The sequence below is a fragment of the Melanerpes formicivorus genome, unplaced genomic scaffold (genome assembly GCF_026170545.1).
Source record: "Melanerpes formicivorus ecotype bairdi unplaced genomic scaffold, bMelFor1.0.p_v2 SCAF_4, whole genome shotgun sequence".
Taxonomy (NCBI): domain Eukaryota; kingdom Metazoa; phylum Chordata; class Aves; order Piciformes; family Picidae; genus Melanerpes; species Melanerpes formicivorus.
In genome coordinates, this window is record NW_027142356.1 from 12,259,619 (window position 1) to 12,287,214 (window position 27,596).

Here is a 27,596-nt window from a genome sequence, read left to right on the forward strand (position 1 = left end):
TCCGAAATTTCAGTAAGTTTTATCCTGTTTGGCAGTTTCATACAAATTCTTTATTTTTCCTTCATTAAAGCAGCAATCTATCAAAAATTTCAATCGTATTTCCCCCTTTTCAGTAAGGCATATACATTTTATTGGATTCAAACTTTTCAACATCTCTTTTTACACAAGGTCAAAGCTCTATATTGTTGTCATTTTCTTTTTTAGTGTTTTTTCACCAAGTCAGTCCTCCACTGGGAAATTAATATTCCACATGAACAATGAACTCCTTGCATGGCCTTTGAACCTAGTGGTTGCTAGGAGGCCTAAAGAAACCTTGGAGTACAGCCAATTTAATAGCACGTATCAAGAGATTATTCAGCAGTAAAAATGTGTGATTTTCAAAATTACCTGCTTTTTTCACTCCCCACTTCCATCTCCCTTCATCTGTCAAACAATTCTTGAATTTCAGGTGAGTTACATCTGTATCAATTTCCAACAATTATGGGCAGCTTGTTCCCCAATGTTGCTTCTAATCAATAAAATATCAAACCAGTCCTTACTCAGTTTTACTGAAAAGGCTGCTTAAGATTGGGTGTGCTTTATACCAAGCCTGGCATGATGTCTGTACTTGTACTGCAAACATGGTTCTGCTTAGAGACTCTATTTTCCCCAAATAAAACACCTCACCATTGACTGCAACACCATTACTCAGTATTTCTGTACTGAAGGAATATATATATACACAATTCTCCATGCCCCACATTCAGCCATGCTCGAATATTAACATGTCAAGCTTTTTAGCAAATTACTGAAGGCTGTTTGACTGTCTTGCTTTTTCATATACTCTAAGCAGAGTAATTGAGGCAAAACTCCAAGGTTTCTTTCCCACCCTTCACCCCCATCCTAAACAATGCAGCATTTAATTAAAAGAGAACCACAACAATGCTAATGGTGATGAGGTTAAATGGTTGGATAAACAGAATTCAGCCCTTCCAAAAGCCCAAGTGCTTCGGGATGCTTTCTCCCCTATAACTTTCCGGGTGACAAAGACTGTATTTGTATTCCTGATCCTCACAACTTTTATGCCAGAGGACTTCCTATAGATTTCCTGTGAGGAAGGAGAGCTTCCTTCAAATAATGAGAATGTTTATATACAGTAGCCATTCCTCCCAAAACTAACATTTAGAAAGGCAATGAACAACGATCCTTTAAAAATAAATGTGAATAGAAACTATCCATCAAGAGAGAACTATCCATCAAGAGAGAACAATTGTATTTCCAGCTAAAAGCCTACAAGTTGTTGTTTAATTAAAACAAACAAACAACAAAACAAAAACCATCCAAAAACATTTGCTGATTTTAATTTTCAATGCATTCTCCCTCCTACGACTTTAGCAAATTACTCAAACTAAACATATCATTTGTCCTTCTTCAGCTGTTGCAATTGAAATCAATGCACTGTATTTTCATAAACAAGGAATTCTGCAGGTCTGGAGATTACTTTAAAGCATTCATAGCAGATTACAGATCTGTACCTCCCACCGTGGAGGGTATCTGCCAAAAAAATGCAGGGTGACACCTCTAATTCTGCAGATTGCTGGTGTTTGACTGTCTGGTTGGATTGTACCAATCTTGCCAAGATAAAGCTTCTGCAGAGCCAGACTGCTTCCCCAAAGAATTAAAAACAAGCAAAAAACCACACCGCATGGCACAAAATGCTCACGTGAGCTCTTCTAAATATGGGCTTCCACACTGAAAGAAAGGCCTTAAAGTACCAACTTCAACAAAACCAACACAGTGTATCTTGCAGTGGGAATATCAGGGTATTTACATAGAACAACAAAAATCTTCACAGTATGGACAGCTTCGACTTTCCAGCTGCTTTCAGGTCCTGCAGCACCAATGAAACAAAACAACCCCTCCACCACCATTCTCCTCTTCTTCAGCTGTCCAAGCATAAATTATCCTTGTCATTTCCTCTCAATGTGTGGCTTCCCAGGACAGGGAAGAATCAAAGTGGCTATTGCCAGAACAGCATGATATTCTTACACAGGCAGATTTTTCAGTAAAATGCACATTATATCCCTTGTGCTCTGGCGTTAAAGAAAGAACAGTCACAAGACATTTTTAAAATACGAGAAACCAATCCTGACTAAAAGAGGTATTAGAGCCAGGCATAGGAAAGTGAGCATAGAACAGACAACCACAATCTTTGGCTCAACCTTTGCATCAGAAATGGTGGGGGGGGACAGGGCACAGGGCTGGAAACATTTTCAGTAATGCATAATAAATACCTTCACCTTCTCCCTCTCCCTGCTTTTTCTCTTTTAAAGGAAATCTGCCAACTCAACCTAAATTGAGCCTCAGAGGGAAAACGTGCCTTCATGATAAATTGGAATTTGCCATCATAGTAATGAAATGTTATGTCTGATCATCACAATAAGCAAGCAGCTGAACAACAAAGGAGGTTTCCAGGATTTTCTGCCCCCAGTCCCCTCCTTATCAGCATTTTCCCAAGTCTTCTTTCAGGTGTTTATGAAATATCTGAATTCCAAGGCCATTAAAATACATTTCATGATGGAGCAGCTTTCATTAACGGTACTGAAGCTTTCCAAAATTGCACCAGCACTCGGTGGAGGCCAAGCCTCTCCCCAGTGCCTGGCTTCCCCTGCGCTGTTTTTTGTTTTGTTTTGCACTCTCCCGTGTTGGTGCAGTGTCTGTTATTTCCCTATGGCCTCCCTTTAAAAGCCATCAACAAACGAACATACCTGCACGTGTATGTTCTACCACACACCCAGGTCTGGTCTCCTTCTACACCTCAAATAACAAATGCAAATGTGTTTACAGTCATTTTCACCAAAGCCTGCTTTGCCATTGCGGAAACATGCAGCTGAAACCCGAAGAGCCTGTAACTAGGCAAGAGCGTTCGCAGTCACAGGTGACCCTTTTCCTTTCCAAAATGGAAAAACACGAAAGCCCACTGAGTTAACTGCAGTAAACTGCATTTAAAGAGGAATGTGCGGGGCAGCTGTAGATATCCAGCACATGCTTTTAAGAACAGAAGGAGCAAAGGGCTCCACGCTCTGCGCATTCAGTCATTTTTAACTGCCTTTCCACGACAGAGAGACGCGACTGTCTCTCTCATATATTGATTTCACTCGACTAATAGATTTTAAACACCATATTGCGAGGACCCTGCTATGAATCTTGCAGAGGTACAAAATGGTGGATGTATGCCTTTTTTTTTTTTTTTCGTTATTCATAACAACTTAGGCTCCAGGTCGCAGGCTCCCTTCAGTACCCACCAACACAGCCTTCTCGGCCAGACACACATTCCGCAGCAGTCTCGCAATAAAGCTCTCCCGTACACGCCAAATTATGTTACAAACCTGATGTCATGTAGCCCCGTGATGCCTGGGAAATAAACGCTGGTGGGAAGTGTTTGTGCAGCCGGTAGTCCTTCTCGCTGCGGGACCTCATGCGGTCTGAGGCCCGGTCAGAGAAGTCGGAGCTAGGCCAGGCCCGCCGCAAGGTCGTACTCCGCGTCTTCTTCATCCTGAGGATGCCCGAGCCTAATCCTCCCGCCGCAGCATGGGTCAGGCCTCGCAGCTCGCTGGATGCGCGCTGCTGGGCATCAGCCTAGCACGGGTACCGCCGGGGCACAGCCTGCGCGCATCTCGCCGCTACCTCTTCTAGGCAGCCAGCCGCAGGTTCCGTCCTTTTTTTTTTTTTTTCCCCTCGAATGATCCAATTTTACACACGTCCCACAATGCATTACACTTCATTTGCAATCGGTCCGGCTTACAGCTCCCAGACTCGCGTGGAGGAAAGGCACGTTATGTGATTTCTCAGGCAAAAAACCGAGGGGGATTGGGGGGGAGGGAAGGGGGGAAGGGGACGAGAGATGTGCAGCGTGGGAGCAAGGGGGGTCCCGAACAATGGCCCGATTCAGCCCGGCCGTGCTTAGCCAACTGTGAGGCGAGACACAAAAGGCCCAAACAAACGATGAAAACCCCGCGCCGCCGGCTGCGACCCCGATCGCGGCGCGCCCGGCGCTAGGGAGGCGGTGGCAGCTCCCGGCCCGGCGGGAGGAGCAGCTGGAGGAGGAGGGAGAGGAGGAGGAGAAAGCAAGGGGAGGGAGGGCCTGCAGGCGCCTCTCACGCCGCGGGACCGGCGGAAGCAGCCGCAACGCGCCCCCCTTCCCCCCGCCGCCGCCCCCCTCAAGCCTGCAGTGCACGAGCAGCCAGCAGCGGCCCGCGGTCCCCGTCAACGTCGCATCTCGCCATGGCCGACCCGTGCCCGCCTGTCTCTGGGGCCGGACCACCGCCGGCTCTGCGCTAGGGGCGGCCGGCGCGGGGGGCGAGGCCACCGGAGAGACCGCTGGCCACACCGCCCGCCTGCCCGGCCCGCCCGCCGCCCCCCCTCCGCCCCGCCGCGCCTCGAGCAGCTGCTGCTGGAGCGCCAGGCGCCGCGCCGCCGCCCGGGCTCATGCTAGTCCAGGCGCGGCCTGCGCGTACTGCCGGGCTCCGCGCTCCCCTGTGCGGGGCTCCGGCCGCTTCGCAGGCACCCGCGTACAATGCCTCGTGTCCCACGGGGGATCCCGGCTCCCGCTCCGCCTCTTTTCTGTCCGTCCTTCCTTCCTGTCCGGCGGTGACTCTTGTAGGAGAGCGCTAGGGCCGGCCCGGGGGTCGCCGAGTGTAGCGTCGAGCACTCGGCACCGTCGGGCTCCGGGTACCGCCGGCGGCAGCCAGTGAGGACAGGGCAGCGCCACGTACCGCCCCGAGCGGCGGCGAAGGGCGACAGGATGCGACGACCACGGCGGCGAGGCGCGCTGGGCTCGCACTCCCGCGTCCTTCGCGCACCACTCCTGCCCCAGGGCGAACGGGTACAGCAGAGGGAAGGGGGCTGGGAGCCTTTTGTATCAGCGGGGCACCCCTGCGTCGAGCCGGCTGGGTTCACCTACGTGTCCTTCCTCAGCGGCATCTTCTTTCCCTCTCTGCGCCCAAAGAGCTGCTGCTGCTGCTCCAGGAGGGCCTGGTCAGTCACACCATCACCTTCAAAAACCTGGACTTCACAAGGATATCCAGGACACCTGGCTGCCTTTAACTTCCTGGTAGGGTGGGGGTTGCCCCCCACCCCAATGGTACAGACACCTGTGCCCATGTTGCCATCTTTGGCTGGGCCAGGCCATCAGGGAACCAGGGCTTTAAAAACTCCAGTTAACCAAAACGGTGTGAAGAGACATTTATGAGTACACTTGACATCAGGTGGTGCCATCTTCATCAGTGGAAACAACTGCAATGCAGGGATTTGAAAATGTTGCCAGTAAATTACTTACATTTTTATAATTGGTTAACTTTTCTTACAGTGGGTTGTGTCACACTTTTAAGAGCATGGAGAGTAAGAGGACTGTAATTTTGTCAATAGTAGTGAACCAGTAAAAGGATGACCATCAGCGAAATAATTGAACATGAATGCCAACAGACCGTGAGACATCCCTTTGCTGCCTTGCTACATAGCTTTGGGTTAATCAGTACCCACCTCAGCTTACCTGGCTCTACTGCTGTGGGCAGAACACATACCAAAGAAGGATTCAAGACTTTATACGCAGACATCCCTTTCACATAAGGTAAAATTGTGAATGAAACCCAGCAAAACTGCTGAAATTTACATGCTGTGGGGACCTTTCTCAGCCTCATCTCTTTAAAACACCCTAAAAAGCCATTAAGCATGACATTTCCATTGACACTTTGTATACTGACAGCAACAGCAAAAAGTAAGATGAGCAAAAAAACACAAGCCTAGAGCTCCACTAATATATTTTCCATTATGCAACTTACTCATCTAGCAATTTACTCATAAACCTACGCAAAGCTTATAATAGAGCATGTTTTCACCCTCAGACTAGAAAAAACGTATGGAGGACTTCTAGAATTGTTCAACTTTCCATCAGAAAAGCTCGGGGGTAGATTGGATATAGCACTACCTAGCCAAGTCAAACCTAAACCTATTTTACCTAATGTAAAGCAAATCAAATTCTATCCAGAAGTGTAAATTCTTACTCCACTGTCTGAAAGTTGAATGAACTATGTATTTGCAGCTTCCAAGAAGTAGCTGAGAATAGCTGGGCAGCTAACTTCAATCTATAGCTGAACTAAACTCAGTCTTTCTCCTAGTCTAGACATTGCCCTAGACATCAATCTGTTCCATTAAAAAAAGACATGAGACAAGAGACAAATAGGAATAAGCAATGAGGAGGAAAAATGAGGTCAAGAAGTAGAAAGACAGAACAAAGCGGAAAGGGGGGAAACAAGACCACAGTGAACCTTACATTGGCTTTCTGCATTGTTTCCAACGGAAAGTATTTGAGTTTAGGTTCAGAGCTATTCTAACAAGTATCAAATAAAAAACCAGGGGATGCTGGGATAGCTCTGCAACTATCAGATAAAGCACAGATACCCCAATTCTTTTTGAGCAATTGCTGTGCGCTAATGAACCACTAACAGTGCAGAGACGACTTTCAAGTAGTTTTGATTGATTTAATTTGTACACTTGCAGGAACTGCCATGAGAGTAATACAGTACATACAATTAACAGATGACACCGTCTGCTTCTTGATTGTTGGGATCAGACTGGCTCATAGTTTTGAGCACAAATACCAGGATCGATTTTCACTGTGTGATAATTTCAACTGAATAAAAATTTGCTCCTACAGCTACAAAAAAGTTACTTTCATATTAAAATGGGACTGGGGCAGGGAGAGAATGAGAGGAGTAAGCAGTCCATCTAGCAAGGTCAACTTTCCCTTCACAAATGTGGGAAGATTTGTTTAAAAAGTAGTTTTGGAGGCCTCCTCTCAGTACTGAGACATTACTCCTGTGGTCAGCTAGAAGTCCTTGTATTCAGTCTTCTCATAGTTATCTTGTTTGGTTTCTGCTCAAAAGTTTTCCAATATGGTATCTGAAAGAGTGCTTCTCTTTGAAAAGAGGAATTCTGAGCAAGTTTCCTCCTGCTTTTGCAGTGTCTGAAGTCAAGTGTTGTTACTGGGATGAATGAAATATATAATTAAACCCCAGGTTTAAGCCTTGGCTGTTTTCTTTGGAAAAACAGCTAGAACCGTGAGTGCAATTTATTTTTTGCTTCAGTGGCTAAACTGAAAGAAAATAATTTTCTTCATATAAACTGGAAGCCAAAATTTGAGAGCTTAAAAAGGAAACCCACAACATTTCATTCTGAGACATTTTAAATTACTTTTGTTTGTGGGTGGGGGGGTGTTAAATGAAAGACAATACATATCTGGATTCATACAGCTGTATTAAAGCAGGGTAGGGAAAGAAGAGTTACAGCTACAAATGGCTGTCCTCCTTGGTGAACAGTACAGCAGCCTTATGAACACAGTCTGACGTAAATAAAAATATGCTGTTTAGTGTGTGTAATCCAACAGTTCTGACAGGGAGGATCAATTTTCTTTGTCTGAAACCACTGGGAAATGTTGCTTCAATTTACAAATTTTTTTGCCTACCTGTTAGTCACTGGTAAAGTTTTGCCTAATTGTTAAGAAGTATGGAATGCTTTTTCAAAGCAGAAATTGAACTGATGGGAATCTGATCACTTACTGTCATAATGAAGAAGAAAAGGAGATGGGGTTTGCTGTCTTCTTTTATATTCACACCCAGCTCTTTTTCTCTTTTCTTTTTTTCCCCTCCCAGTAAGGCAAAGCATTGATTCAGAAGCTTTTTGCTGAGAATCAGATAAGGCATTTATTTATATCATTTGGTATTTACAGTCCAACATGTACCATCTCTTGAATTACTCAAGGGAGAGGTGAGGCTTGGATGAACAGACCATAGAGGTCCTGGGGAAAAAGTCTGAACTCAACCAAAAATGGACATCCTGCTTCCCTCTTAACCTAAGAATTCCTTATCAGGAATAGGCAACACAATAGTAGCCAATTCAAAGGCACTGATTTAACATGAATTTCAAAAAAGAAGCTTAGGTACATGTAAGATATTGCAAAGAATTATTACGTGTTCAAATCTTCAATCACAACCCTGCTTTGGTCCAAATTCATAGGCAACCTGAGGGCTTCTGGAGAAGCAATTCAAAATCCTAGCTTCTGAAAACCTTTTAAAAATGAGAAAACAAATATTACTAAAGATATCCATTGCCTTTGATCTTCATAAACATTCACTTATTTGTTACTGTGCAGGTCTGTTCCAATTTTATAGATGGAAAACAGCAAAAGACATAACTGACCCAGAAAAGTGTAGAAAATCAGTGGCAAATACAGTTAAAATTCAAGGGTCCCAGCTTCAATTTCACAGGCTGTTTTTCTCAATTGAAGAATAGCAATTATGTAGCAGAGTACAATTTGATGAGCTGTGTATATATACATATATGTATGTATATATAAAATATAATGTTACTTATGTGTATTGTGTATATTTTATATATATGCACATGTGTGCTTGTGCACCTGTGCATATATGGTAATTGCTCTCATGCAGCACAGTGTTTCAAGTTTCAGTTAGGGCTACTTCAGTTTTCCTCCCCATGACAAACAAGTTTCCATAGGGAAGAGTGGCAGATTCAGTTGCGGAGTGGGCTGGTTTTAGCACCTCAAGCTTGACTAGCATGAGGTTTTCAAATGAAATAAACATGCAATCCAAATGCTAAAATAAAAATGGCAAAATAATAGGACATGCAAGGAGGAAAGCAGTTCCCCTCCCCCCTTTACTAAGACAAGGTACAACTCCATAGCAATTGTCTCTCAAGTTACATATTCAAAGCTTGGGTTCTCCCTTACCCTGTCACTACCTTGCTTGTTGTCATACAACATAGTCAACAGGCGGCCTTGCAGTAAAGAAATTGAAAGGGCTTCATTTTATTACTGTCAGCTGAGCTGGTGTCTGACAAGCACCCAACACTACCAGGAGAACCAACACTGTCAAGGTGCCAAATGCTTGGCACACAGCCTTGTGGCCTCACTCTCTGCAGGTCTATAAGGGTCCTTTCGTGGCCCCCAGCTTCAGAAGCAAAGGCTACAAATTATGTTGGCGATACTGGGGCACAGGAGAGACTTTGCCCCAATGAAGGCCATAGTCACTGGCAGCCAGGTAAAACAAGGAGCAGAGGGTAATTTTGTGGCATATGAACACAAACACAGCAAATTCTGCAAGTTTTTGAGAGGTGGAGGTAGGATGCTGTGAGATGCTGAAAAGGAAATGCAGGGCTTATGAAAGTGGACAAGGGAGAGCAGAAAGGAATAAATTGATAGAAATGGGAGGGAGAAGGTAGAGAGGGAGAGAAGGGGTAACCCACAGTACAAACAGTTGAAAAGCAGTAAAACAGAGGAGGGAGAAGGAAAGTTGAGTGTGAGAAGGGGTAGAAAAATGGTAATTAAGAACCTGGCAAAACCACCGAACTTGGGTATTATCTCACAGGCCCTGACAATATATAGCTTTACCAGGTCTACAGCTCTGCTTTCTTGCTGAGAAAATATTTGCATTTCTAACATTGATAAATCCATGAAGGAAGTTGACCACTGGATAAACTCACCATCTTCATGCATGGATTCTTGCATCTCTGTATTAACAAGTGTGTGGAACTTAGACCCTAGAAAAGACTGGTTTGTGAAATCTCTTACTGGTTAAGGAGATCTGGCAACAGACTGCAAACTGCCCTTGGTTGCAGAAAGCTCTAGTTTTCTCTTCCAGGTCTTTGTAATTAGATATAGTGGCAAGAATAAACCAGAAAACTCAGGATGCAGCACATGCTCTTTCACAGCAGCCCTCCAACTTTTGACACTATTAATTTGTCACCCCTCACTAGTACTTCTTGTTACTCAAATATGCAAGAAGCCAAGAATTTATAATTTATCCTTGTGGTCCAGGTCACAAAATAAGGAAGCATCTCTTGATGGATTTATTGGCATGGAAAAACTTGGCATTAGAGAAACTCTATCAAAAAGTGAAAGGAAAAAATCTCGAGGGCAAAGATGTAAATGAAAAACCTTCCAAATAAAAGGAAAATGAGCTTATCACAAGCAAGTCTTCACTCTTAACTCTGGAATGATATCAAGTTGTGTTATACTATGGTAGAAATACTGGCTTAACTACAGCTCCTCCTAAACTAGTTTTGGATCATATTTCTCTCACTGTTATGCTTGGGGAATGTGTGATGACAGGAATGCAGTACTGCTGCTGCACACATGCCCTAGCTCACCAATTCATTTTTCTGTGTGCTGGCTTATGCACTGTGGTATTTATTTTAACTTCCATGACTTTTAGGAAAAGCCTACCTCTGTTACAAGAAGAAAGGCTCCCCTGTTTTTTTCCTTTGCATGCCAGGCCTTCTGATTGCATTTGTGCTTCCTCTGCACAGGAGACAATTGATACAAAAGCATTTTAAATCTGGATACCCAAGACTACCTAAAAATGTACCAGCATACTAAAAGGATCACACAGGCTGCAGTGCACAGCCTTTGCTCTGATGCATGCTTTTTCTCTCCTGCTACCACCAACTCAAAGCCAGTTAGTTAAAATGGATGGAAGCTGGGCTTTTAACACCTTGGTGTACAAAACTAACTAGAGAGGGAGGCAAGCCATGAGTCCTGCACAGCTTTTCACAGAGGCAAGCATTTATTAAACCTCTCACATACTACAGAATTCAAAAACTTGGGAAAAGTGGAGCTACAGCAGCTCAATTCATTCACTGGCTACTCTTCCAAAGGATATAGTAGTACGAGATGTGCCAAAAATGTTGGCTTCAAATTTCTTATTTTCCATTGGTATCACATATCATTAGTATCCTGGTATTTAAGTAACATACTGATATATGGGGGCCAGCTGTACTGTAAGTTAGAAAGACAGCCTACTCTTCTGCTTTGGGAGTTGGAAAATAGAGAGTGAGAAGTAAGTAGCCAATGTAGATCCACCAGCAGCAAAAGCCATTGTGGGTGCTTCTGAAGAATAATTCACATATCTCTGCATCTCTTCCTGTTCCTCCATTGAGCCTATGTTTCTGGTTTATGCTGGTGTAACACCTCACAAGACTGCAAAGATGGCACCAACTATGAGCAGGCCTTGGGGTCTGGTGAAGCTCCTGGGTGCTACAGCCACACAAACAATAAGCAGATTCTTCATGTCAGGTAGGTACCTCTAACAGAAAAATCCACCAAGGAAGAAAAGAAAGTCCTTGGCTATAGCAAGTGGGCATTTTTTTGTATGTTGCATGGCATTATTATTTATTAGTTTTAGTAGTAGTATTTATTAGTTTTAAACTCTAAATTCTTGTCTAGAATAATTACTCACAATACACAAGACCAAAGAAAGCACTGCAGGCATGTCTGCAAACAGGACAATGAACATATTTGATGGGCAGTCCTAAAAACCAAAGCGGCATACCAAGGGAGCTAAACCCCAGCAGCTGCTATAACTCCACAGAGCATTTGCTGAACGACACAGTACTAAGCACTCTCTCAAAATTCTTGCTTATACAGCTGTACAATATAGTGAGTATATTTTATAGATGTATATATATATACATATATATAGCATTTATAACAGGCAGAGATCTCAACCTTAGAAATATTGGGAGGCCTGAAAATAGCCTACTCCACCCTTTGAAAACAACCTCCTGTCATGAATTTACTTCCATATGTGCAAGAAGCTCTGTGTTACACAGGCTTTCAAAATAGTGGTTCAGCACTGAAAATGTATGCTTCCCACCCATCAGTTTGAAGAGAATGCAAGCAAGAGACAAAACCAGGAGTGAAAAAACCCACTGATTCATCACCTCACAGAACAGTAATTTAATTGCTTCTTGGCTATTTTATTACAGTCTTAGATTAAGAAGTTGTCTCATTGGCATCTACTAGTATTTGGGCAAGAAAAAAACTCTAGAGGAGTTGGAAACAGAGCCAGAATTTATGCAACTCAATACATGCCCGACCCAAAGGAAAATCAATGCAAAACTATCAGCCTGCATGTTCTCTGTACCAGGTTGCAGTGTTGCTGAGTCAGTTGGTTCTCATGAAGGAGGTACTTTATAGTCATGCTTTTCAGTAGGACCCTGGAGCTTCTCTTTTCTCTCCTGATGCTACAGTAGTGCCTGTCAGAAGGAAGATCCCACTCCTGGGAAAGCTACCCTGATTATTCCTTGTTGCCACAGCTGGCTGCCACCTTTTGCTTGGATTTCAAAGTTCTGACACTACCCAGAGACAATTTCCCATGGACCTGCTCAGATGAAAGTTTATGCAGGCACCACTTACTCTTGCCCCTCTGCAGAGGGGCTGTTCTGAGCATTTCTCCTGAGTGCAGGGATTTTCGTATTCTAGTAAAACACCACAAAAATAAAACATGTTATAAGAGTGGGTCTCAAAGTTCTCCCATGACTTTGTAAGAAAGTTAAACAAAATAATTTTTGTCTTACTAAGTGATGCCCTACATAACAGCACAATCCATTAAAGCAAATATATACAAAAATGTAATAGAGCTCCCTGTGGTTGATACATCTTTCTATATTACTGGGTGGCTGTTGATTGCTTTGTTATTAATTAATTTGAATACAAGGAGGGACTTAAATCCAGCAGTGCACTGTTGCCTTCTACATATTCCGAAGGTCAGCGTAAGACCTTTAATTCCTCAGTGGAGCTATGCAGAAGGTGGCAACACCCAAAGCCTCACCTTAGTGAAATGATTCTAACAGAGCACTTGAGTGTCACACTGGGTATAAGAGCAGTCTCTGGTGTGAATTTTGTAACCTACAACTTTCCTACCAGAGTCAAAGCTGAGAACAAGTGAAACATGTAGAGAGGCTAGAAGAAAAATGTCCTTTATTACAAAGGATTGTAATTGCAATAGCCAAATGGAAATAATGAAATTAAGAAAACTAAACTACAATCAAATTAGAAAAATAAAGAAAATATCTCCTCTCCAATTCAGAAGAGCATACTCCTCAACTTCCACCATAAAAGCCTACTAACATCCTTTAAAGTAAGTGAAGAGCACTGGCATAGGATAAGACTTCTTTCAAAGTGTTTTTCATGTCATAATGAATTTTTGCAAGGCACAGAGAACCACTTATACTTAATATTTCTGGAAATCTAAAAAGGATCTTTTTCAAAAGAAGCAAACATCTTAAGTGAAACAATTTACATGAAAGTGAATTTCCAACCATTAGAATTCTATCTGAAAAAAATCATGTACAAAATGAAAAGCCAGAATAAGTCTTTAGTCTTCATTAAAACTGATGACTATTGAGCTGAACTCAATATCTACACAAGCCAACTGTGGCAAATCTTATTAGTTATGGTGCTCATCTCAAACTCTTGAAAAGAGTCCTCACATTTCTGTACATAAAAATTCCTAGTGCTCTTCACCCCCAGCTATTCCAGGAATTAACAATTATTCAGGACAAACATTTCTCGAGTTTTAACACAAAGTAAAAACAACTCCATATGCAAGTGCTGAGCAACTTGCCTTTGATCTTTTTCTTGATGGGGAAGATGTTTGAAAACCTTTCCATCTTTCAGACAGCGTAAGGTAGATTGGGCAATCTGCCTTCACAACTGGCAGATTTCAGATTTGTCAGAGCATGAGGCTAGTATCAAGTTGTTTTTGTCTCCCTTCCTCTCCAAGGATGGATCTTACTACTACTCTAGCTGATGGAACCACAACAAAGTAAACACAGACATCCAGGACTGTAGCAATAATAGACTATATGAGAAGGAATTTAAATGCTCTTAATTGTCCAAGGAGCACTTGCTTTTATTGCCCACATCTCTGTGTCATTGCTGTAGTACATAAAACCCACAAACTCTATGGATTTCTACCCACCACATAGTAATTACTGAAATAACAAATAAATGGAAAAAAGTATTTCCAAAGCCTTATGCTATTACTGAGCTGCCAATGAAAAAACTCTCAGTAACACCCCTTAAGTCCATCCTCCCGCACTCTTAATCTGAACACAAAAGGTTGAGTTTAAGCACTCAGCCCTTCCACCCCGAGATTAAAACCACCTGCAGTTTTCAGCTTCAGTCCAGTGATGACAATACTTTAAATCCTTGGCTACTGGCTTCATGAAGACACAGCCTACAGACAGTCCCACAAAGTTCTTTGAAATGTTAAATAAAAAGCAGGAGGAGGTCATGAAGGAAATATTCCTTATGAAAGGAATGGATATCATATGCAGTCTTTTCAAATACATTTCTCAGTTGCTTTGCTTTCAGCCACCATACTCCCAATCCTGCATAGTCTGAAGCTTTTGAAATAAAATTCAGGAATGAAACGAAACACACAAATTAGTGCTGTAAATGGCTGCCAATGTATGCATGCATTACCTTTTAGCTCTCATAAATCTCTCCAATGTATATTGTACTTCTTATCTAGAAAGACTAATTATATACCTAATAAACAGTCCTACAGCAATTATCAAAACCCCAGCCACTCAAAAGTAATATAGAGGTTTTATTGCATAATCTCCTGTAGCATCTGCCCAATTCTTTCAGCGTGGTTCCCTGCTGCACTGGAAATCCAGCTATCTTTCTGCCAAGAGCCTGCCAGTGAATACAAAAGGAACTAGCAGTGTGAGACCTGTTTTATACCCTCTTAGCCCATACACTAACAAGCCTTTTCTACACTGCACTTTTTCTCAACAGATGCAGAGTTACACAGGAGGATGAGATTTTCAAGATAAGTGAAAAAAAAAAAAAAAAGTTTAGCATACCATGTTTGCCAAGAAATATTGTCACCTTAACTTTGAGAGGGCTGCTTGCAGGGCAGGGCAGCAGGCAAAAACAACAGTGTTCTGCCACTGACACAGAAGTGATGAGCCATCTGGTTGAAAACTGTTGCTTGCTGGTCAAGTTCTTCTATTCACTTGCATTCCCCAGGATGTAAACAGGGCTGTAGGAGTTTTACTTCTGACCCCTGCCCCACGCTGAACACTCAGTGAATCTCCTTCCTCACTTGGGTAGCTTAAACTCAATGAAAAAAAATAGTTTTACATTCACTTTGAAGAACTTGTGTTTGGTTTGCTCATCTTGTAAGGTCTCATAAGCACAGTTCATACTAGCTTCTGGCTAGATGCTCCACCACACACCCACAGAAACAACCCTGTCCAGATTGTGCAGTTGAAAAGAAATGCAACCAGTTGCCACAGTGATGTCTGCAGTCTGAAGAGTCTGACTTCAGTCTCATGAAAAGTACCAGGAGTTAAACCAACTCTTTAATTAGATGGAGTGGTTAATAGAAGCAAGTGCTCCAGACAGCAGCAAATGCATGGTTATATCACTGGTGATCCTGAAGAACCAGGCTTCTGCAGTTTGAAGTTATTCAAGCTGTTTAATGTTGGGTTATTTGCAAGCTAGTTTAGCCCAACCCACAGAAACTGCCATTACTGCGCGTGTTTGACAAACTGCTGTCCTCTGCTTCTAGATATATCATTTCAGTACCTTCACAGGAGGCATATCCTGTTCACAGAAATATTTCAGCTACAGAAAAGGACTGAAAGGTTACAGCAAGCTCAAGGAACATCACATGCTTTTGACAAGGTGGCACAGAGTGGGATGAAAGGCAAAAGAGGGTAAACAGAAGAATTATTGTTCCTTGATGATTAAACAAGCACAGAAACTATGATTACAGATCACAGACATCTTTTATAACATACCAAACCAGCACACAGAAGAACATGGCTCAATTACTCAGTTTCACAGGCAGTATTGGCTCTCCACAGTTAGAAAGATGAGGGTCTTCTGAAACAGAAGCCCTACCCTGACTCACTGCTTTAGGCCAGGGAAGTACAACAGAGTGCAGGGACTGCTGGACATAGCCTGGCAGATAAATATTTTCCTCATATTTAGTCATGGCAGGATGCAATGGTACATAGAGATGTCTGTTTGTTAGACTTCTTAGCCCTATAAAACAAGCAAGAACAAAATCCAGGTAATTGTAACCTGCTCCTAGACGTCACCAAATTGTGCAGCTTAAAAAGTGTCCCTAGAGGAACCCTCATAGTTTATCATTAGAGGGGATCAGGTCCACAGAATTTCCCAGGAGTCAGAGGCAATGATTCACAGACACAGTTCAGGCTTGCCTTAACTCACACTGCATGCAATATCAACTACAGTCAGCCAGCCTGGTTTGTACCACAGAAGAAAAATCAGTAAGAAACAAAACTACTAGCACCCTCTGTCCTCAATTGAACGCAGAAGAGTGCTAATGATTCACTACTAATATTTTTTAAAATCACATATTTCCTGTCAAATTTAATGAGACATATACCATTAACATTATAAAAGTATGATTTTTTATTTTCATAACTGTATTGTATCAACAACTCATTTAAATACTTAGTTCTACTTCTTGTTTCAGTGTAAGCAGAGACATTTCCAACACATTTTTATGCTTTGCTAAAACAAACAAACAAACCACCAAATAAAAAAGAACACTGATCTTTGAGCACATGTCTGCAACAACACAGATTCTTCTTTCAGCAAATTGAGGTGTTGAGCATGCTACTTCAAAAGTGGTAAGATCTTGATTCAGAGGGTATCTGAACAGATTCCTATTTTATCTCTAGCACTTCAGAAAGCTGCATTCTCCCTGATTGCTACGCCTTGAAAATCAGCGCAAAGATTGATTTCAGAACAAACAGACCAAGAGAAGACACGGATAGAAACGTAAATTTCACCAGATCCATCTTCTGATAACAATATTCCACCACCCCTGGAATAATTAGGTAGGAAACCATGGAAAAAAATAATAAAAATCAGTGGTGAAAACCAATAATATTTTTTTTAAATGGTCAGACTGTCTTTGCCCTCTCAAAGAAAACAAAGCCGAAACATTTCTACCACACACCTTTAATGGAAAGACCTGCACAAATGCTTTTCAAAACAGAATGCATAGTTTTAGAGTCAGTTGTACAGATGTATGCAGCAACATGAAAACACATTACTACAGGTACTGCAAGCAGGAACACCTCCCAGGTCGTGGAGGCCAGTTACAGGGTACTGAATGCTCCCAAAGAAACCTAAAATTGTTTACCCATGTGTGAACCTATTCCTGCACAAACTATGGTTCAACATTTACCCAAAAAGGTAATTACTGGGTTTAGATTAAAAATAAATATCCAGTAACAAAACAGTTATTCTGGCAGATTAGGTAAATCATGTTCATAGCTCATGTATGAGTTCATCATGGTTTGACTGACTTCTTTGGAAGTCAACTTTGTCTTGGATATGATGATTTTCATGGTCAGAAACAAAACACAATTGCTCATCGTTCCCAGAGATGACTATGACAACTGAATTATCTGAAGATGGCAAACTGAAGCTCTCTGTGATACATTTTTGTTTCCAAAAAGCAGGCATGGAAAACAATGTCGCAGTTAGAAGCAGATGGCCAGTGAGTTATCACTCTTGGTCTGCTGACTTACGTGGGCTAAAGTTGTTTATTTACTCACATATTTGCAAAAAATAAACTGTCCTTGTGTTAGTGGCAGCTATATTATATATTATGTATGTATTATATACACAGTACACACCACTACCTACACACAACATCAAGGGATCAAGTTATACCCTCAAATTATCATGTGTTCTCCTGTAATGACAAAGTCACAGCTGACACTTCCTGGAGCCAGGGAGTTAAGTGACTGGTGTCTAACACTGCAGCTCAAGAAAGGGCTGAAAGGGGATGGTAAAGTTAGCTACTCTGCTCATTGGCTTGGAGATCTGGATCCTCCAGGGCAGGGAAGTGAGCCTGTAAGTACTTGCACTACCTAGGAACTGCTGCATCTGCCTGTTCACTACCCACACTTGATACAATCTCTGCGCTAACTCTGTATCATGCTCGATGAAGCCACTGTCATATGGTCCTGAAGCAACAGGCACTATTTCTGTGTCATTGAGCCCTGTCATATGAACTATCCTTGAAAGTACAAATTCTTCTTAGATCATCCCACCCTCTCTTAGAATTGTTCTCATTATCTTTTGGGCACAGAAAGAAACCGCAGCCTTTCCAAGCATATAAAATCCAATTATATATAAATACAGTGTTGGGAAAATAATTAAAATACTTCAGCTGACAAGCTAGCTGCTGAAGTTGGGAAAGAAAGGTCAGTGTGTGACCATATAGCCCCCTGAAAATCACCAGAAATTATTTTCTGTCTGTAATTACAGTAATGCTACTGCCTTCAGCTGAAGTTAATCAGCTTTACAATTGTAAAGGCTATTGGTAGCCACCTCTTAGCCCATGTTTTCTGGACAAAGAGCTTTACACCGTTTTCCCACCAGCAAAAGTTTCACTGTGATCTTGTATGGCAAGTAAAGTGAATCAAAGATTAAAAGTAGTCATTGTAATTTTAAGTACTGGCAAGAGTCCTCAAAGTAGAGCAAGACATTTTTGGTAGATTCTCTGAATTGCCACAATTTAAATGTGATGCAGGAGGTGCTTATCAGTGCCCTTACAGACTGGTATATGCTGAAAAGATCCCTGCATGAATCAGCCTGCTACAAATGAAACCTTTTTCACCTTTGCACATCCATAGGTATCTTACTGTGGGGATGAACAAAGCAGCCTCTCTGAATAAACTACTGAGCTCCAAATAACTCCTCTTGCAACAAATATTCTTGCAGTCCCAAGGACTTCAGTGGGACCATGGGCACAGCAGATCCCACAGGAGCAGTCCAGAGACTGGAGTCTGAAAGATGGAAACAGGTAGGTGCAGGAAAGCAGGGCTCTGAGCAGGAATGCTCACAACTGGTGCCAGACAGCCTGATGCTGTACCTGGTTCAGCCTTTGAGCCAGTGTAGAAAAGTCTACTCCCATCCCTCCACCCACTCAGTGGTGTAGGAAGTGTTACACAGACAGACTCATGAACACCATCTGCTTAACTGTATCATTTGACTCCCTCCTTCCATCATTTAATAGTCTAAGATGGTCTCAGAGCACTAACACAATCCTACATTTTCCCTCTCTGTAAGTAATGAAGAAAAAAACAACACACTTTTCATCACCTACGACACTGTTCTTCATTTTCTAACTGAATTTGCTTGCAGTGTTTCTTTAAAGAAATTAGTAATTAATAAACACATGTGTAGGAGCATGATGTTTAACTAGAAGGAACACTTATTTCAATAAAAATTAAAGTCTACAGAGGAAAAGACTTTTTATGGTGGACTCTCTATAGAACTAAAGAATCATTTTGGTTGGAAAAGACCTTTAAAAGTCAACTCAAGTTCACCTATTAACCCAAACCCACCATGGTCATTAAACTGAAAGAACTCTAAATTTTGTACATCAGTGTAAATACAATGAAAATGTCAATTCAGATCATGAAAGAATCCCTTCTTTCTAAACGTGAGAAGTTACTGGCCATCTTTTTCCTATTCACAAACACATTTTTACAAGAAAAGAAAAAAATCCAAGTACTTAGGTTGTTAAATCAGAAGGGCTTATTAATCCCACACAACAGTGTGGCCTATTAATTATATAATATATTATTTACAGGATTTCTTTAGCTTGGAATACAAGTAACTGAAATAACCCCCCAGCATTCTGGGAGATATGGCAGTTAGTTAGACACACAATCTAGTACTTTCCTTTTGTTAAAAGCTGTCCAGTCATTTCACTTGCCTCACCTTTCAGATTGAAGGGGATGTTGGTTTTAACTTTATTTTTCACCAAAGTCCCAGAACTGCAAATGTGGCCACTAGGCTTTCACTGGGCTTCAGCATCCCAGAAAGAAGCAAAGAGAAAATCAGTTCCCAGCAGAGTTCAACTGAGAGTCCTACAGGAGAACGTGCCAGTGCACCACTTGTGCTCCAGAGCACCCTAGGGAGCTTTGCCCAGCACCAGAAAGGGAGCAGCGTGTTTGCATTTTCTACTGCCAACCATGCAACCTAACAAGAGATCAAAAAGATGTTCCTCATGCATACATTATCTGTGGGCAGAGAAGGACATAGGAGCTTTTGAGAAACACAGAAATAAATTACCCCAGTCTTTCATTGATGAACTATCTGTATGATGCCCTCTGACAAAATAATTTACAGGATTTTCTTTTTTCTTGACTTTATGATAAAAGTTTTGTTTGATATGGAGAAAAATGGCATAAGAAAAAAAGAATGTACTTTTAATGTAGCAGTGATTTAAGGTAGGAAGAAGAATGGAGAATGCTCACAGGGCTCATTACCACACAAAAACCTTTCACCTGTAAGAGGAAGCCTCACCAGCCCCAGGCTCATGCTGGGATCAGCTTACATCAGAAAACTTGTTCTGCCCGACCTCAGCTCAATTCCCAGCAGGCATGCCTGCATGCCTCTAGACCATCCCACTACCAGTACTTTCTGCTCAGACCTGGAAAAAAGGAAAAAGCAGAAGGATTTGAAATATTGATGATTACCTGAAACTATATATGCAAAGAGGCAAAAGGGCCAGTTTGAAGCAAGGGGGTTGTTTCTGATTGTCAGAAAACCATGAAACTGTTAAATGAAATGCAGAAGGATGACACAGTTTGACACTTACTGACTATCTGCATGTGGACAGGACTGGCTTGGTTGGGATGATTAAAGAAATGCAGATCAACTCTGGGAGTGTGCACTTCATAGATTCATGGAATGATTTCAGTTGGAAGGGACCTTAAAGATCATCTAGTTCCAATGCCCCCCGCCATGGGCAGGGCTACCTTCCCAGGCTGCTCAAGGCCTCATCAACCTGGCCTTGAACACTTCCATGAAGGGGGCATCCACGGCATCCCTGGGCAACCTCACCACCCTCACTGTAAAGAATTTCTTCCTAATATCTAAATCTACCACTTTGGAGCACTCACCCAATTATGGGCAGACTGGCTGGCCACAGCAAATCTCAGCCAAGAGAAAAGTTATTCCTCCAGTACCTGTCAAAAATACAGTGTGCACCACTCACCAAACGCTAGTGTCTGCTTGCTCCAGAATCCACAGCATCTTGGTACCCCCTAGCATTCCCACACCCTGCTGTGCACCCAGCTCTCTTTGGCAGACAAGCCCTGCTCAGGGAGGGGAACATCCCACCCAGTAGGCTGGTGTGTCTCATTTTCCTGCAGAATCCCTGCATGAGCTGCAGCTGTGATGAGACAGGCTCCCTCCGCTCAGTAAAACCCATCGATGCAGGGCTAGGATTGCACTGCAACTAAATGACAGACTCTCTTCAAAAGACATCAAGCCATGCCTTTGATGCTGGTGGTACTCTGCTGCATAGAGATGCAGGGAGTGATAGACCTGCAGCCACAATTCCCTGCCAGGAGTGGCTGCATTTATGCTAGAAGACAGGACTGGACTTACTGCTGTGCCACAGGACTCTTCCAACGAATGCACATTAATTTAGTCCAGAATTCTACATTTTGGTCATCTGAATAGCAGATAGCATTTGTAACATGCTCAAATACTTTGACTCTCAGGAGAACACATTAGAAAAGGCAACTATTCAAATTACTGTTCTAATATTCTACAAACTGGAGAACTATTAGCAGAACCAACAGAATATAGGAGCTTGGGGGGAGGAAATATATCATAATTGTTCAGTTCATGCCATTTTGGTTATCTATTCAATGACAACAAAAATATATATGAGAAGGTAGCACTTGAAAACGTTGAAGGAAGCACAGTCTAAGTGAAGCTTGAAAGCCATCTGAATAAAAACATCAGAAATCTTCCATGGGCCTGGGTTTATAACTATGATTTATAATGCAGTTTGTCAGGCACCTGAAATCGCTATACATTTATGATTCATTTGCACAGGAACTGCTTTCAACAGCTTCATTTCTAAAATTTGAATTAAAAGACCATTGGGGGGAAGTAAAAAGAAAAAAGGCACTAGCAATCCCCAATATACATCTAACCCAATATTCAGCCTCCTAAAGAGGCTCAGAACTGCACAGCCATGGAAGAATAAGTCAGCATTCATACCTCCCCCAGTCATCAGAGTCATTAAGGTTGAAAGAGACCTCTAAGATCATCAAATCCAACCATCAACCCAACACCACCATGCCCACTAAACCATGTCCCAATGTGCCATGTCTATATGCTTTCTGAACAACTCCAAGGATGGTGACTCCACCACCTCCTGTTCCAATGTCTGATCAGTCTTTTAGTAAAGAAATTTCCCAAATATCCAATCTAAACCTCCCTTGGTGTAACTTAAGGCCATTTCCTCTCATTGTATTGCTAGTTACTTAGGAGAAGGGAGTGACCCACACCTCAAAACAACTTCCTTTCAGGTAGCTGTAGAGGGCAATAAGGGTTCTCCTCAGCCTCCTCTTCTCCAGATTAAATAATGCAAATTCCTTCAGTTGCTCCTCATAAGACTTATTCTCTAGACCCTTCACCAGCTGTGTTGCCCTTCTCTAGACACGCTCCAACAGCTTAATGTCCTTCTTGTAGTGAGGAGTCCAAACCTGAACACAGTATTTGAGGTGCAGCCTCACCAGTGCCAAGTACACACAATCACTTTACTACTCCTGCTGGCCACACTATTCCTGATACAGGCCAGGATGCTGTTGGCCTTCTTGGCCACCTGAGCATGCTGCTGGCTCATGTTTAAGCCCACTGTCAGACAGCACTTCTAGATCTTTCTCTGACAGGAAACTTTCCAGCCACTAGCCCCCATGCATGCACTAGCCCCACTAGCACTGCATGCAAATGTTGGGACCCAAGTGCAGGAACCAGCACTTGACCTCATACAACTGACCTCAGCCCACCAGTCCAGCCTGTCCAAGCCTCTTTCTCTCCCCGTTTTCAGCCCAAGGGATTTGCTGTTCCTGTTGTAATTATTCCATCAAGCTGTCTCCATGGGACCTCTCTGCCAAAGCTTGCCCAGCGTCCAACATTAGCCTGCATAAAATTCTTACTCCCACAGAATTGTCCATCCAGAAGTCCTGCAGGTTACTCCCTCTGGCATAAAAAAAATATATCACCTTCTCTTTATTTTGAGCCCAGACCCTTTCCCTTTAATTTGGGCCATGACAAACAGTACCCAGATGAGCAACAAGTTTAAAGTGTATTGCATGATGTATTATGGCCAGAAGCTGAAGCATTGTGTCACTGCATCTCATGGTTTTGTCATCTTTATGTACTAGCGTGGATTTATACGTTATGGACCTTACCTGATTTGATGTGATAGTGGCTGCTAGGGCACTCCAAGTGGTTTTTGGTGGGGTTTTTTTGAGGATAGCATCATTCTCAATATAGAAAAAATTCAGCAGAGGCATTACTGAATACTGGAATATATAACCAAGGTTGCATGTGCTAACATATGTGATAAAGGCTGACCACAATATGCTCTTTTTTCAGAGAAGGAAGATTTCACTTCCTCATCCCTTACCCTGAAGAATATTTCCACCTCTGATGTGTTGTATTTAAATACAAGGAGCTCTCATTTGAATTTATTTTTGAACCAGGCAAGCTGAATGTACTCAAGATAGGGTAGTGATAAAAACTACTTTTTAGTGTATGCTTATGAAACTTGTAATGAACCATCTCACAGAACTTTTTATATCAGACAGCTTCCAGAAAATTTATTTTCCTGTTAAAACGTGGTTCTGGCATTCTGAAAAATATCCTGCCTGTAGAAATCAAAGTACTTCAGTCTCCAGACTTGCAGTAGTTGCTCTGGGTTGGCAAGTTCTTCAAAGGCTAACCCTGTTTTCCTAGAAGTTCACCTATATCATACTTAAGGGATGAAAGATCTGACTAGGTCTTCCCCAGTTTCATCATGACTGTGGCTAGAAACTTACAAGGAGTCAAAGTGACAAGGATGACTGCAGATGAACTAAGAAAATGAGTATTACATTCAATTATTACTATTTTTTTCAAACCATGCAAAACTGCAGGCAGGCTGCTTTTGGATGGGCCACCTCCCTCGATTTCGTGAATACACAGTGAAAACAATCCGGTAAAGGCACACAAAAAGTATTAGTTAGTAACTGAGACACACAAGAGGTATCCCTAAGACAGCTCTCTGGGTAAAGATACAAAAAGAGATGCGGAATTTCGCCGTACTTCAAAAGCTGAGCACCACATAGCGCCCTCTGCTGCACACATCGGTAATAGGCGAAGCACCTCTGAATGATGACATCATCTGAAATTAAACAATACGGCATGTTGCATGTACGACAAATATTTCCTTAATGATGCTTGTTTTCTAAAAATACGGATAAATCATGCAAATATCTTCGGTACCAGCTTAGAGCAGATGCGGTTTTTTACATTCTCTCTTCCCATCTAGTATCCTGTGTTCTGTCTGAGCAAGCTGTCAACTTGCCTCCCACATCTACATAGTGGGAAATTCATGCTAAGAGTGAGCTGAGACACCGGGGAGCTGGCTGGGGGGAGCATACAGCACCCTCAGCACGAGACTCGATCACAAGACACTCGTGACTGCTCAACAGCCCAATGGGACGTGGGCTACACGCTGCTCGCGCTGCTCATCCTAAATCCAAGTGAACTGGAAGTGCCGACTTCTCCCTACTCCCAGGTAAAAGAAACAAAACAGACAAGCATAAGGGAAGGTCTACACCTCTGAGGTAAATTTCAACTTCCAAATAGATGTGCATTAACAGGCTATAAAAGGTCCTTCACACACAACATGAAAGAGGCAAATGGAGGAACTGCAAGCCTGAAGAGGATTTATTGATTGTCAGGCAGACCCAAAGAGGTCTTCTAACATGGAATACAAACATTTAATCTGATCCTGAAATCTCATCTTGTGCCTTTAAATGGATTAATAGAAATTCCCTTGCAGCAGACTATGAATTCTGAACCACTTCATGAGCTGGGAATATTTTCAAAAAGCAAAGCTTGTGCATTTTAAATAGTTTATTAGCATTCTACTCAAAAATCAAATTCAACAAAGTTGATCAAGATTAAAATCTGTTCAAGGAAGTTAAATATTTTTTTTAAAAAATATATATTTGCATGCTTACATATTGCAGGAAACAGGCATGTCACAGACATGAAAACATAAAGGTATCTTATTTTACATGAGACATGAAACATTCAATATCTCCACACTGTGCCTGGCATAAAAAGGGGTATTCTGGAGAAGAGGGAAGAATTCATACACATATCCTTTGTTCTCTCTTACACAGATTTTGTACAGTGCATATAGCTAATGGCATTGGTGTCCTCACATAAAGTAGCAAGGAAAGGAAAGTACAGGCAGCCAGCTTGCTGCAGCTGGCTTCCCTCCCCCAGAAGACAGCAAAGGAGCCAACCTTCCCATTTCTTTCATTTCTGCCCATAAGCTAAGCTGGCACTGTGCCAGATATCCCAGTTCAAAGTTTTCCCAATTACTTCTCTTAGAATGCTGTAGCATCCAGTATGGTTGGTCTGAAGTAAGAAGAGCATGGCAAGCACTACAATGGAGGAAGGGGAAGGCCTCTCCCATCTCTACCTCTTGCTACAAGTACCCCTTGATGATCCAGAGTGAGATGAACTGCTTGGGGCTCTGCTTCATGGTCATGAGCCATCCCAGCGAGCTCATCCTGCAGCCCTACTGAACACACATTATCTCTCCTGGGCTATGGGAATAACACAACAGTGATGCCAAATATCCATTTAAAGCAGAGCTGAGAAGCATCACACGTTAAGCAACCCTCAAGCATTTGGCAGATTTGCTTAGATCTGTATTGGCTGGTTGAATTCAGCCTGTTCCTGTTTAAAATGAGCTAACTTGCATTTCAAAATCAAGTAAGGCTTCATCTGGGAGTGGTCAGTGGGATAAAACCAACCCAGCAGGATATATACTGACACTCCTGCTTCTTTTCCCTCAGTAGTTCACTTTGTAATGAAACTACCAGGCATCAGCTGAACATTATCTCCATGCTATTAGCCCCAGGGCATTTACCTGAGATGTAAAATAAACCAAATAGTCTTGCATTTGTCATGAGCAAAGTGTATGCACACAGTTGCAGCACCTCACCTAACAACTTGAACCTTTAATCTAGACAAGACCTTGATGCAAGAGCAACCCAAATCAGTCCTCAAGTAGTGTTGCGTGAGCTCCTGCTTGCTACCTGAGAAGGTAATGTAAGGCACCACTTTTAGGTGTGAATGCCTGCATCTTTCCTGTAGTCAATTAAACTTTTTTAATAGATTTTCATTATTAAGTCCATTAAGTTTCATTATTAAGTCCAAGGGACACTGCTATTTTAAAGCTCTATGTTAATTCTTTATATTATCTAGAGCAGAAATAAACTCTCACACAGAATGGTCATGAAGACATGAGAACCCCACGCACCAGAACTATCTTCTTCATCAGGGCACAAGTAGTTTGCAACCATTATTTTTGCACATAGTAACCATAGTCACAAAATAAGTCTTTCCTTACAGAAAAAAAAGGGGAAAAAAAGTTTTAACAAGAAATTTTGCACAATTTCAGGTAAATTATGTTAGTTTCCAGTTCTCCCTGTAAATTCTTAGTAAGACATCCAGTTGTTGAGATGTATGAACACCTGAGGTGATACAATAATGCCACAAGTGTGTTGCCATAGAACATGCTTCCTAGTACAACAGCCCAGATTCAAATGGCTCTCACTGTATTTTCCCCTATAAACCTAATGTGTAGCTAGAATGAAGCAAAAGTCCTGAGGAAAAACATGGGGTGTGCTCTCAGCTATTAAATGACAACATAACACATCCTTCCTTAAAGGGCTTATTTGATCACAGAGAAACTCATCAGGTATGATTTACTACAGAGGTAGTAAGATCTCTACACATACCCAAAAGAATCTCTATCCATCTTCTCTCAGAGGCAAGAGAGTGTCAGAATTTAAGGTAGTACCAGAAATTATACATCTTTCATTTCTTAAGCTGAGAAATTTGCCTTCCGAGCTTTCAACTTCAGGTTTCAACACATAAATTCTTAAGTTAAACAGAGAAAAATAGAAAGGCTGCTAATTACATGCATATGAATAATTTATTTAGAATAAACCATTTATTTAGAATAGACCATTTATTTAGAATAAACCAAACCAGGTTGGAAGAGACCTTCAAGATCATCACGTCCAACCCATCAACCAATCCAACCCACCTAAACAACTAACCCATGGCACCAAGCACCCCATGAAAACCTCCAATGACAGCGACTCCACCACCTCCCCGGGCAGCCCATTCCATAGTGCAATCACTCTTTCTGTATAGAACTTCTTCCTAACATCCAACCTGAACCTCCCCTAGCGCAGCCTGAGACTGTGTCCTCTTGTTCTGGTACTGGTTGCCTGGGAGAAGAGACCATCATCCGCCTGTCTACAACCTCCCTTCAGGTAGTTGTAGAGAGTAATAAGGTCGCCCCTGAGTCTCCTCCTCTCCAGGCTAAGCAATCCCAGCTCCCTCAGCCTCTCCTCATAGGGCTTGTGTTCCAAACCCCTCACCAACTTCATTGCCCTTCTCTGGACACGTTCCAGCAAGTCAACGTCCTTCCTAAACTGAGGGGCCCAGAACTGGACACAGTACTCGAGGTGTGGCCTAACCAGTGCAGTGTACAGGGGCAGAATGACCTCCCTGCTCCTGCTGGCCACACTGTTCCTGATGCAGGCCAGGATGCCATTGGCCCTTTTGGCTGCCTGGGCACACTGCA

General features: G+C 42.3%; 1 protein-coding gene across 9 annotated transcripts in view; it reads right to left on the minus strand.

Annotated features, from left to right (window-relative positions):
* STOX2 (storkhead box 2) overlaps positions 1 to 27,596 on the minus strand; it is a 150,369-nt gene that overhangs the window by 70,852 nt on the left and 51,921 nt on the right. Inside the window, exon 1 of one of the 9 annotated variants that reach the window (XM_068136987.1) lies at positions 3,369 to 4,182. The exons of 7 other annotated variants lie outside the window; for them this stretch is intronic. In XM_068136987.1, coding sequence (XP_067993088.1) covers positions 3,369 to 3,534 — 166 coding nt within the window. In that variant the 5' untranslated portion in view covers positions 3,535 to 4,182. Of the gene's footprint in view, positions 1 to 3,368; positions 4,183 to 27,596 lie in introns of those variants that run through there. One more of the 9 variants, XM_068136990.1, reaches the window with a different exon arrangement.